Below are 12,570 nucleotides of genomic sequence, written 5' to 3' on the forward strand. Positions count from 1 at the left end.
TTTCGATATCAACTAAAAAAGCCAATTTACTTACATTTAATTTTAATTAATCATTTAACTTTAATTAGTTTAATTGTAAACTCCTAACAATATTAAACATTTTATTTTTTCATTTTATTATTAATTTCATTTTTATCTTTAGTCGAGTATCTAATCTCCGTAGTTATCCAGAGCCTTTTGCCAGCTTACTGGTAGAGTTTCAATCCTCTCATATTCAATCCGTTCATAAAATTTCGTTTCCTTTGAAGAAAAAAATTCTAGGTGAGATCGCGGTAGCGATTTCATCGATATTTTTAAAATTTTTGTTTTTTTTAGCGAATCGAAATAAATGAAAATCAAATGGTGTTATGTCTAGAGAATATGGGAGATGTGGTAAAACTTGCAATATTGCAATATTACCGGATTACCTACATGTCCATGTAAAACTTCCCAATTTCTTGAAGATGTCCTTGGACTGTTGACCAAGTAACTTGAAGAGTTTGTCATTTTCTGGATGCTCAGTTTGGGATCACTTTCAAGCAGTGATTTTAAAGGAGTAACTTTTTTTCTCTTATCAAACTCGGGATCCACATCGATCGCTATCAGGCAGGTCAAAATCACCGCTGGAGATTTTTCCAGATCACCGTTGGCTCTCAATACGTTAAATACTTAACACTTAATATTAATTCAATACTTAAACGACTTTCAATACGTCCCAATAAACACCACAAAATTTCTTTGTTTCAACCCGTCGCATTAACATTTTCTTATACATATCAATCTTATTAGTTCTATTCTATTATTTATTTTATTAGTTGAACTTGCAATTTTGTAGATGTGCTTCGTTTGCTTGATTGTTCACCATTCTATAACGGTATAGTAAGAACGTTTGAATTTAATTGTCACAAAAGTGAAGGCCACGACCTGTAATATTGCCGTATAAAATACGTCTTTGTGTGCATTTACGATCTGAACAACTAGACTGAGAAAAATGTACCACACTAATAATAGTTGATTACTTATGGATACTCCTTCTAAAAGTAGAATCACAGCCGTCATGATATCCGGGGTTTTCGACTACACTGTTGATGTTTCCCCCGAAATGCGAAGACTACTCATAGTCCTGACAGAATGTAACACCGTTTAAAAAAACGTGCGGTCATTTTTCTGAGGTTTTTTTTTATTCTTCATACCTGTGCACTTATGCTGTCCGTCGTCGGGCGTCACTAGCACTAACTTTTTCGAACAAAAAAATCCCTTCAAAACAATCTTCGTTTTGGAAGATTTATTACTATGACAACATTTTCAAACGTAGAGTAAATGATGTTGACTTCATTACTATGGTATGCGCTACAGAGAAAAAGAAAATTTCACTTTGAGATGATAATCCTGTTGCAAATCGGTGCAAGTTGCCTGAAAATAAAAGAAAATAAAAGGAAATTCTTGAAGCCTGAAGAACTCCACAATTTTGGGCACCACTGTTCTTTATTTCATCCTGAAAGTAGGCCCACCTTGCACCAGCTGTTGCCAGACAGCTACAAATTTGTTGAACACCGGTGGTGTGGAAGCCACTTATCTGCATGCACTGTTTCAGGGTTTGTATCATAATGTTATCGGAAGGTAGAGACAGTCCACAGCTGAAAGAACGATGAGACGGAAAAATCCCATACATCTCTACACCTTGGAAAAGATGAAACTCTACTAAAAAAATAAAAAGACAACTTCATCATCTAATTCAAAATTACAACGTGTTAGTTATTAGTTCGTGATAAGAGTTAATTAAAAATTAACTCTTATCACGAACTTGAAGCCTAACCATGAAGAACGATTCTGCTCGTTACATTTATGAAGTTGTTCGCGCGATGAACAATCTCAGCGCAGCGGGTGGCGCGCTATCGATCGGTGGGTACGTCATGGCGACAAAGTGTAGGTGCCTCGACCGCGCCGCGAATGCGTCGCCTCAGCCCGGTTGAACGCGTTCGAAAAGACTTTCGAGCACGCTAGATTTGCACCGTTCTACCAGCTGCATTCAAGATTGTTTAGTTAATTAGTCAATTACTATTCATACTTGTTTGAAAGGTTTAAAAAACATGCTACAATCGACATTTTTTCTATGGCCTACGATTGCATAGTTTTTTAAATTGATTATCGTAAATTTTAATGTAAAAAGGACTTGGAGGTACTTGTGTCGTCTTCTACATTCACTTGTTACACGCTGAACACAATTCATATTACATGAAGTGAACTTCTTTCCAGCTCTAGCGAAGGACATTACTTGATTACGGACACCTGTAAATAGAGAGAAAACATGAATGGCAAGATTTTGAGTTGCTGTGGGGTGAAATTTTCGAGAAAATTACTTGAGCAGAAGGAAATCACTAACCAGATCTCGTCAATACAGCGTTCATATCGTTGAACAACGCCAATTTGAACGTCTCCATATACCTTTTCGGTACCATTGCTGGAGGACCCATTGCGCATCTGAGAATAGTAGAATTAAAGATGTACGGACCCGAAAATTCTCCTTGTCAATTTCCAGCCTTGCATACTTTTTTTATCTTATTGAAGTTGAACACAAATAACATAAATAAAAAATGTTTCACGTGAATGTTTTCTGTTAGTTTGCTTACGAGATTCTCTTTTAATAAACCAAAATCGCTCAAACGCTTCGGATTGTTGGAAAAAAAATCCTTTAATGAATAATGGAAATGAATCCTTGTCAGTAACTAATGAGTTCTTGCTGTTTGTGCCGCTTTGTGACCTGTAGCCGCCTCATACTGTGTGTGTAGATCAGAAGTTGTGATCGTCGCTGGTGATCCTACACGGCAACATTCATTCGTAGGACTAGTTTCAATGTACATAGTTTCCTTCTACACTACTTTGAAGGATTATCGAAACAATGACCCAGAGTAATGTGATACTTGACGTAATTAAAGGCACTACCCCACGAATCTGAGGTGGTACGGATTTCAGGTGCAGTATTCTTATACGGGATACTAGATTGTGGAGAGGTGGTGATTCCGTCCATTTCTTCCTAATTGCCGTAAAAAACGGCCCGGAAGATGTGGTGTGTGCACACGGCTGGCGCGCTCCAATCGAACTCCTTGGAGAAAATAGCACGCCGGAACGCTCGAAGCCATATCTTCCGGGCCGTTTTTTACGGCAATTAGGAAGGAATGGATGGAATCAACCTTTTCTCCATAGTCTACGACTCCGTATACGAATACTCCACCTGAAATCCGTGTCACCTCATGATCGTGAGGTGATGCCTTTAACGTGAGATAATTCCAATCCACCTCTAAGCTTGGAAAGGCTTCCAAAAAGCCGAAACTTTGAGCTAACAAATCTTCCGTCTAAAAATTCCTTGGGTACACGAATAAGAAAAGTAGGGAGTTGCATACCGAACTTTCAAGACACGAGAACCTTTGAAATACTTCACGTAAATTTCCCACATACATACATCTTATAGTAAAGAAGAAACATGATAGTAAAATTAACAAAAAAAAAAACTGAAGAACCTTAATCTAAGATGTGTTGTTGGGATAATAATAAGAATAGTAATTGAAATTTGGGCATAACAGAATTCAAGAACAGTTAGAGAAGTTAGCGAAGTTGAACGTACGCTTTGTCAAAAACGCTCGTTTTGTAGCAACTGATTAGGGAGTCCACGGAACCACGGACCTGATTGAAGCACTGGCGAACCGTCGGATAGGAAAGGCCAGCTTCAGCCGCATGTCGCTGAAAGAAGAGGTGAAAAAATTTTTAACTGTAGCAGTATGGTCCTTTTGTGTTTTGCTGTACTCGTTGACGATGAGTTAGGGATTGCATCCCAATGATGACTGCACAAAATTCCCCAAACATTGAAATTTCAGCTGATCACAGAAGACAATTGCATGCAAAATTGCGGGAAAAATTCGAGAAATATTCAAAACTCTACTCCCAAAAACCGAGCACTATTCTTTCATTAAATCCCGTCTACCTTAAGCGCCTCGCCTGTCTTGACTAGTAGATCTTTCCGAACGACATCTGTACCAAATTGTCCGAAAAGATGTGACTAAGGTCAACTGAATTCCAACAGCTACGGTGAATCCTACTGTAACTCTTACATTCAGAAAAAAATTTGAAAAAAAAAACAAAAAAATCGGACTGAAATCTTCTAATAAAAAAAACTGGAGGAACGCGTTCAAATCCTGCTTTACGAGCACTATTGGTAATAACCTGCGAATCTTAATTTTTTGAACAAAATGCGCAACAACTTTTGTATCATTTTTGATGACAGAACTCTTTGAACTATTCATAGTTTATTTTTGTAAAGAATCTCTGGCTTCAAATGTTCTCGAATTTTTCTCACTGTCGACCAAAACTGCTTTTTCTCAGCATCCGTCCACACTCCCATTATTTTTCTCGAAGAATCCTAGCAGCCAACAGTACTGGCAATAATTATTGGCATATGATATTTTTGCACAGTGTTAGTGAGAAATTGCTTTGATTCCCGAGTGGAAGTGCTGCAAACCAGTTATTTCGATAGACACACGTTCGCACTCTTTTGTGTTGATAGTGCACGTTCTATTGTGTAAGACAGCAGAGTTCATTCGAATGCAAAATTCTCGGCTAAATGTAACCGAAAGCGAATCGTACCTGACATTGGTCGATGCAGCGAAGAACTGTTTCGGATGTGACATGACTGCATGGCTCCACCTGTTGACATGTGCACTGTCGAACCATTTGTGCCGTAGTTTTCGAAACTATCGCCAATAACAGGATAAGTCGCAGCATTTCTGGGAGCCCTTCAAGTATTTCTAAACAGTTCCTAGCTTCTATGTCAAAGTCCACAATACTTGTGGACTTTTAAGGTAAGGAATCCTCCTGGCTAGATGAGAAATTTTGGATTTTTCAGCATCTTCGATTTAAAATTTCAATTAATCGCTCTTGGAGGGAAATTATTAACATTATTATTAAATTATTATTAGTGAAATTATTTCCAATTTCTGTCAGTATCACAGCATCTTAGAAGCTATCGTTTTTTTTTTGTCTCTACCTATTTTTATCCGTTTTGTCTTGGTTTCTCTCTTTTCTCTCCTATTCTCTCTCTCAACGGCATCGTTGTTTAAAAAAGCAACATTAAATCTCTATCTGATCTCTCTGATCTGATCTGGTTGTCTTTCTTTCAATCCGAAGACATGTACATAACGACAGATATGATAAGAAAAAGCGGTGAGAAACGTCTTGCTCAATCAGAATTTCACTGAACTACTTCTTGTCGTAACAGTTCGCGAAACACTTTACTGTAAACTACGCAAAACTGCAGAATTAAGCGGCGAGTCAAAAATACAGTATCCCGAAGCAAACGCGTTCAGCGGGAGGAAATTTGTGAAAATCTTGGAATTAAAGCAATGATTTTTTAAAGAAAAAACTGCATATTTAAATCTGTTAAATCTATTTACATCTATTTATATTTTAATGCTACTAGTTACTCTCTTGTCTCTCTTGAGACATGTAGATGCATATTTGTCACAGATGCAATGGCACTAATCATAAAATTACAGCAAAATAGTAAAAACAGACACAAGACGTTTTTGACCAAGGAGTTCTTGACCAATCTAACTGTAAAGTAAACTTTTACAGTGGTACGGTAGCTGTGTATGATTGGTCAGCACAGAGAAGTGGCTGGTTTTTTCACTGAATCCTTCAGAAAACAAAATTAATGAAATATTTCTACTTATAAGGTTTCGAGAGAAGTCATGTCAAAACAAATTGAAAGAGAAGAATTTTTTCTTTCATCATTGAATTATTGAATGTACAAAAAAACAAGCCATTTTCAAACACGAGACCTCTGAACCGGAAGCATGTGAATTTTTTGAGGAATGAGGATGAAGAAGAATGAGAAGCTCGGATTGTAAAGATAATTCTAGCGAAGACTGCATCGACAAGGATGTTATAAGCTGCCTGGATTGGCGCGAACCTTGTTTGGTTACAATCGCCTGTGACCACTTGGCTAAAGCACGTTGCTGAAATATTTCGCAGCCCTTTACTGGTGGCATTTGCTTTCTTTTTGTTTTTTTTTTTTGAAAGCGCTGGAAGCTGCTATTTTCATCTGATTACGCAGATCATCACGGAAAACCATGTGATGTCAGTTCATAGATGACCCTGTAACCTGCCGAAGTGGTCATAAATAATATTAATTCTAAATACTTAACAAAATTCTCGCATATCTTTCATACACTTACAGTATGTAGCACATTCCTACAGTATGTAAATAGCGACTAGGAAGTAAAAGCAATTTCTGAACGATGATAGCATGGAAATTCGTGAAGCGATGAGGAGGAGATCGAAGGATATCAGCACTCATGCGAAGTGTTATTTTTCTTTTTCATACAATGAATCAGGTTATTGTGGCATTATTTGCCATCTGCAAGTTCTATCTTCAAATTTATTCAATCTACCATCAACAACACAAAATATGGTTCCACTTAAAATCAGGAATTAATCTCATTAATCATGTATATTAGTGAGAACACGTTTCTAACACTCTCTGTATCTTTCACTTGCACTTTTCTTCTTCTACACCGGTTTGGAAGACTGAGACATGGAGAAGAAGAAAACAAAAGGAATCAAATCGGCGAGGATCTGGAACTGAGCTAATTCCAAAATGCAACCATTTCTGATTAGTACGGATTTCATGGTTTCAAAAATATTTTAATTGTAGAGCGCTGAAGAGCGCATTTGCGTCTGCTGTTCGAGACAGAAACAGACAAAACCACAGTTGATGTTGATGTTGATTGTGTTAGGTTGATGAGTTTCAGGCAATATTTATACAGACGAGTTTTTTGTACATCTAATGCGTTTTCTAGAAGGGCAGTCGAGAACCTGTGAACGGCACGAGTTCTTTTCATGGCCGTTTCACGACTGGATTCCTCCTTGTTCACCAGCCAAAGATGTTGTTACGAAAAAAAAACCCGACGGGGTGTTCGTCGAAAATGTTGTGAACAAAAGTGCTGATTGGATTATTTACAGCAGAGAGCAATCATGCGCGAAAGTTCAGTCCTAAATGCGGAAACGGTACTTATTCATTTTTTTTTTCTGATCACAAAATGAATTCGTTGAATTATCTTGTCATTATCATTCTTTTCATTAATGCGAATTCTTTTCATTCATAAACTTGTTCCTTTCAATCACGGCGGATTCATATCGAATTCACAGCTTTTTCATTTCTTTAAAACTACCTAAGATATGTAATTTAGTTGTTAATGATGGTTCAAACAGTTACAGAACGAGTTGTTCTCCCTGTTCCTTGAAGATATGCTAGAAAAGTGAAAGTAAATCTTAGGGAAACAATTGTTTCCTTATCATGAAATCTCCAAATTTTCTTCGTATCCCGCTTCAAAATACGTATCGCTTAATTAAACAATTTAAGAACAGACATTTTAAAGGTGCTGAAAAAACTATATAACTATAACATGGTTTTTATCTCTCAAATGACTGGATTTAAATCATCGTCAATTTTCAAAAAACAGAACAGAACCCTTTGGAGACTTGAGCATTCCTAGAACCTGACTATAAATGAATGCTGAGAAACTGAAACGAACGAGAGCATTGGGATTTTTGAAGATTTAGCATAAAGATTGCCGATTCTGGAAAATTCTAGAGATTCGACGCATCGTCGAATCTCTAGAATGCTCAAAACGCAAATTGACGGGAGCAGAAGGAGACTCTTCGGCGCTGCACAATCAAAGAGACAAAATAGATGTCGGTTATTCTTTTGCCTTTCTATTTATTGGCAGTTATTAGACGATTCCTGGATACCGTTACCGTGGAGATTCTTGCAAAAAAATACTTTTTGGCCAAAACTCCAACACTGGTAGGGCAAAGGACAATGTTGGGTAGAAATCTGTGTTTTCAATAGGTAACTCCAAAAATATGTAATAAATTCGTCCATTCAAAATCAAACTTAGCTCCTGATTAAGTTTCAGAAATCGCTTTTCTTAAGAAATACAAGCTTCTCACCTATTCTAAGATTGCCTTTACTGGAGATGAGAGATTTCACCTTTGTATCGATTGATTTCAGTATTGATTCTGAACGGACCAATCGCGAGGATCGGTTAGATTTTCACTGAGGTTGACGCCACAACAGTTACTACACTACGCCGGCTGAAGCAAGTAGCACTAGCAGATCCCAACTTAGCGATTGCAATAGATATTCCACCACTATCATTACAGTATACGCATTGATATTTATTCTTTTTATTGCCTTTTTTCTAAATTAATATGTACCGTAATATGATCCAGTCCCAACGAGATCTTTTTTCCGGCTCCTAACAGCCAATGGCATTCATCACTAATGTAGACGAAAAATTACAGTAATTTACTGCATTTCTAAACCTCTGGTCGTCGCCAAGTGTGTTCAATCGCGATGCACCTTCATAGGAGACAAAGCACAGCGGACAGAGTGAATGTCAAGAGCGATGGAGCGCAAGTTACGGTAAACGCGTCGCGTTCTCTCGGTTGAACACATTCAGCACTAGCTAAATTTTTGAATATTTCCGGAAAGACTATTCTAATAGTTTAGAAAGAGCTATGAATAATTCTTTTAAGTTCTTTTTCTCTTTTTTTCTGACAGTCCGTTTGAACATAAGAAATCAAAAGAGATGTCTGACCTTGTTGGTGAAAAAAATATGATGTAAGGGAGGACGAAACTTGTTCGTCCATTGTCATGCTGAGATTGTCAAGGTTACAACCTAAGAAGGTGTAACCAATCGAAAGATTGTATCTGTAAGTGAAATGAACCACAATATTACGTCTGTGTGCATGTGTTTACCGTAAGATCAATGTATGTTCGCGTTTTGGATGTATCACTTACAGTTTAATGGATAAAGGATAAAGTTTCTGGCGTTAATCAATCCGCTTGGGATGCGCCCCCACGTTCACTTCAATTCAGAATCATTTGAGGTTCGCGAACGTGTAACTGGCCTGTACAATGACTTGCGGGGCCAGCCGATGTGTCAAGCCAGTGTTTTTATCCTCCCAGACAAGTCTGGTACTAATTTATCGACCCCGGAGGGATGAAAGGCTTGGTGAGCACTGGGGCGGCTTCGAACCTCCGGTCGATCGTGCAGGAAACAGAGTCTCTAACCGCTACACTACACCCGCCCCATCACTTACAGTATTTAGTTATGTTGTTCAAGAGCAAACCATCTGAAATGATATGTACATATATAACATATAAACTCTCAAAATTTAACACCAGTGCTTATAGGAGTAATATGACCGTAGAGGACCTATTCTTCGGGCATATTCAGTGCCATAATATTCAATTCCATTGAAACCAAGACGAATTTGTGAATCACCTCTCTATAGGATTTCAAATTTAGCCGTGACATGCGGTGACCTATAACACAAGATATAGTTGGGTCAAAACAACATAAAGCACAGTACAGACGCGTAAGCGATTGCGCTCGAATCGACGCTTTGAAGATAACAGTTGGAATCGAGTTGGGACCTTGGGGAACTGCACCAATGAACGAGGGTAGAAGGAGTCCTCACTCGATCCTAACCGCTACAGTCCACCGCTTCGAGCGCAACGGATTAAAAACCGGCACCGTGCTTCATGTCGTTCTGACTCTACTATAAAGTGGTTTCAGATTTAGTTTTCTCTTTTAATTTTTTTTTCACTTACTGGTTGGAAAGGCATACACTGTTACCAAGAAGACTCCTAGGAATATTGAATCATGGAGAAGCCGTGGATTTTCATGCATAGTTTTTTTCATATTTCTTTTAACCATCGGTTTTCGTGATCAAATCATGTGACATTATTGTGAGGTTTCTGTGAGATACAACTGAAAAGAATAGCTCTGTACAGATGGATTTTTTATCTGTAAGACTTGCTTCCCTGAAGCAGTCAGTGCCGCCCTAGCGCAACTAACGTAAAAATAAAAAAGGTGACCCTACAATTACCGATAACTGAGAAGCGAATATTTGAAGGATCGAATGTCTAAACAAGTTCTACTAGACTATTTTTTTCTCGAACTCTGGCTAGTTAGTTCTGCGTGAGCTCTGTTCCTGAGCTTCGCATTTAACTCGACTATTCGGGTCGTCACAAACTCGGATTATGCCTCTTAGGCGATAATATTTAAAAGCAACAGAACGACCTTAGCTTCGAACGGAAGGAGTCCAAGAAAACCAAGGCTTCAAAAAGAAAAAGCTAGCTCGAGAGATTTTGTGCGGGCGTTTACGTCACATAAAACTGCAAGAAGTGAAAGATAAAACTTCTTTGTGAATAAACAGCGGTAGAGAAGTTGAGTTTATTTTGAATTAACAAAAATGATTTTTTTGCGGCCGAACTACAGCTCGATTGATACAGAAAGGCCCATGCAGCGACTGTTTTGGTATGTCCTGATCCGGTTTAGATGTGGCTTACTCTAACTGTGCGTCGTCTCACAAGACTCACTAAATTATCTGAGGGATTTCAGCAAGCACTACCAATAGAAAAGCAAAAAACTATTATCATTATACCATTTCTCTATTATTATTTAAAACTCTTACACTCTATTCTCTATTATTACTACTATTACTATACTATTACTATTAATTCTTCCTCAGCATGATAAAATCTCTCAGCACACAGGAAAAAATAGAAACACACACGAGACCACATAGTTTCAGCTTATATGTTTGAGGAGGAAAAAAGTGAAGAAGGAGAGAGTTGAACGGAACTGCAGGAATTACAAGCCGACCAGGGGAAGGTCCGCACTCAAGCAACACATATACAACATTTGTTTCTGTACGTAGTTAATTGTACCGTTGCAAGAGAACCCTACTTTTTAGATCTCTCGTCGTGATCAAGGTCTTAGCGAGCAGAAATGAATCAAATTTTTAAAGAACCGGTCCTGTAAATGTCCGCAATTAACTCGAACACCAGTAACGCGTTCAGGAAACTTTCTTTAGAAAAAAAAACAGAGGAATGTTTGAAAAGTCCTTCGTGTCGGTTTAATTTTTGAATCAAATTATCTAAATTCTCAAGTAGAAGTCTTGTTTATTTTTATTATTATTTACTGCATAAGCAACTGCCTAAGCACTTATTCGCTTGCTTGCTTCACTTCACAAAAAATAATGAGATAATGAAGGACAAGCCACCGGTTCTAACTTGTTTTTATCGTCTGTCATTGCAATAAATAAATAAATAAATAAAATACGTGTAATTTGTTTAAAGGCATCACCCCATGAGTCTGAGGTGGTGCAGATTTCTGGTGGACTATTCGTATACGGGATGGGAGACTATGGGAAGGAGGTTGATTCCATCAATTTCTTCCTAATTGCAGTAGAAAACGACTCGGAAGATGCGGCGCCCCACGAGGCTGGCGCGCTCCAGTCGAACTCCTTGGAGAAAAAAGTGCGCCAGAACACCCGAAGCCGTATCTTCCGGGCCGTTTTTTTTACAGCAAATAGGAAGAAATGGACGGAATCACTCTCCTCCCCATAATCTACAACCCCGTATACGAATGCTCCACCTGAAATCCGTACCACTTCAGATTCGTGGAGTGATGCCTTTAAGGCAGACAACAACAGCGCATCCGCATCTATCAGTAAATTATGTATAAAAATATGTAACCGACAATTCTGCACCTAAACCGATTATGCTTTTTTCACGGAGTAGAATGCTCACCTGAACTTCTTACTGTTTCGCAAAGGCGATGTCGATGTTGCGACGAAACTTACAGAGTTACCGTTGTTCCCGCAAACTTCTCTCTTAAGTCTGCTAGAATTTATTGCGTTAATGGATGACCTTGCCCTATACCTGTTAGGGTGCATAAGTAGTGCGACAACGCCCACCTGTTTGCAAAGAAAGAAAGATTTTTCCAAGACAAATGATGAAAATGAGGTTACACTCAGTGGTGTTAAGATTATTTACAGAAAAGTCATATTACAACATGGCCGACTGCAGCAATCATAATTCAGTACCGAAACAATGTTATAAAGTTAACGTATGCTCAGATTTTCTGTGGTAGAACCCTCGAGGATAAGTTCTTTCTGCCGCTGCTAAAAAAAACGTAGAATTGATCAATCGATTATTCGATATGTTTCGATATTGCGAGTCGACAGTCATACAAATAAGTATTTCACTTAAAATTAATGTATCCGGTAGCCTCTACATGTGGTCGGTTCGCGCTGGGTCTTGGGTGAAACCAATATGATGGGCATAATCGATAAGCTGATCAATAGTTTCTCGAGTGAGGTAACCACCTGAATAGCCCAAAAGTACGTCTGGAAAGCTTTATGGAGGAGATGCGCATTTTCGCTGTGACCCTGATAAACTACGCTCGAACGCTGAACCTTTATCCAGGTTCGGAGTGATCCACCGAAAATCTCTCCATACGTTTCCTTTGAGAAAAGAAAAAAACCTGAATGCGCATCCTTAGCCAGATTTTGCTTAGACTCCCATTCCTGAACACCAGCACAGACTTCAGTAAGTTTTTCCAAAGGCACTTTGTCATCTGACCTAAAGGTATCACCCCACGAATCTAAGGTGGTACGGATTTCAGGTGGAGTATTCTTATACGGGATAGTAGATTGTGGAGAGGGGGTGATTCCGTCCAT

The 12,570-nt window shown here is 38.4% G+C and overlaps 1 protein-coding gene across 2 annotated transcripts; it reads right to left on the bottom strand.

The window, feature by feature from the left end:
• Positions 1–1,349: 1,349 nt before the first annotated feature.
• Positions 1,350–12,570, bottom strand: RB195_015588 (uncharacterized protein; the record flags this gene model as incomplete). Of its 2 annotated transcripts, XM_064206369.1 has the most annotated exons (8): positions 1,350–1,392; positions 1,491–1,616; positions 2,163–2,268; positions 2,363–2,460; positions 3,602–3,717; positions 4,618–4,766; positions 11,639–11,686; positions 12,375–12,570. In XM_064206369.1, 8 exons carry the CDS (start codon positions 12,568–12,570, stop codon positions 1,350–1,352), a joined length of 882 nt encoding a protein of 293 aa, XP_064062249.1. The 2 variants fall into 2 exon arrangements, with proteins under 2 accessions (XP_064062249.1, XP_064062250.1); XM_064206368.1 differs by lacking the exons at positions 11,639–11,686; positions 12,375–12,570 and having other exon boundaries at positions 4,618–4,755.

This window comes from Necator americanus, chromosome V (genome assembly GCF_031761385.1).
Source record: "Necator americanus strain Aroian chromosome V, whole genome shotgun sequence".
NCBI lineage: Eukaryota > Metazoa > Nematoda > Chromadorea > Rhabditida > Ancylostomatidae > Necator > Necator americanus.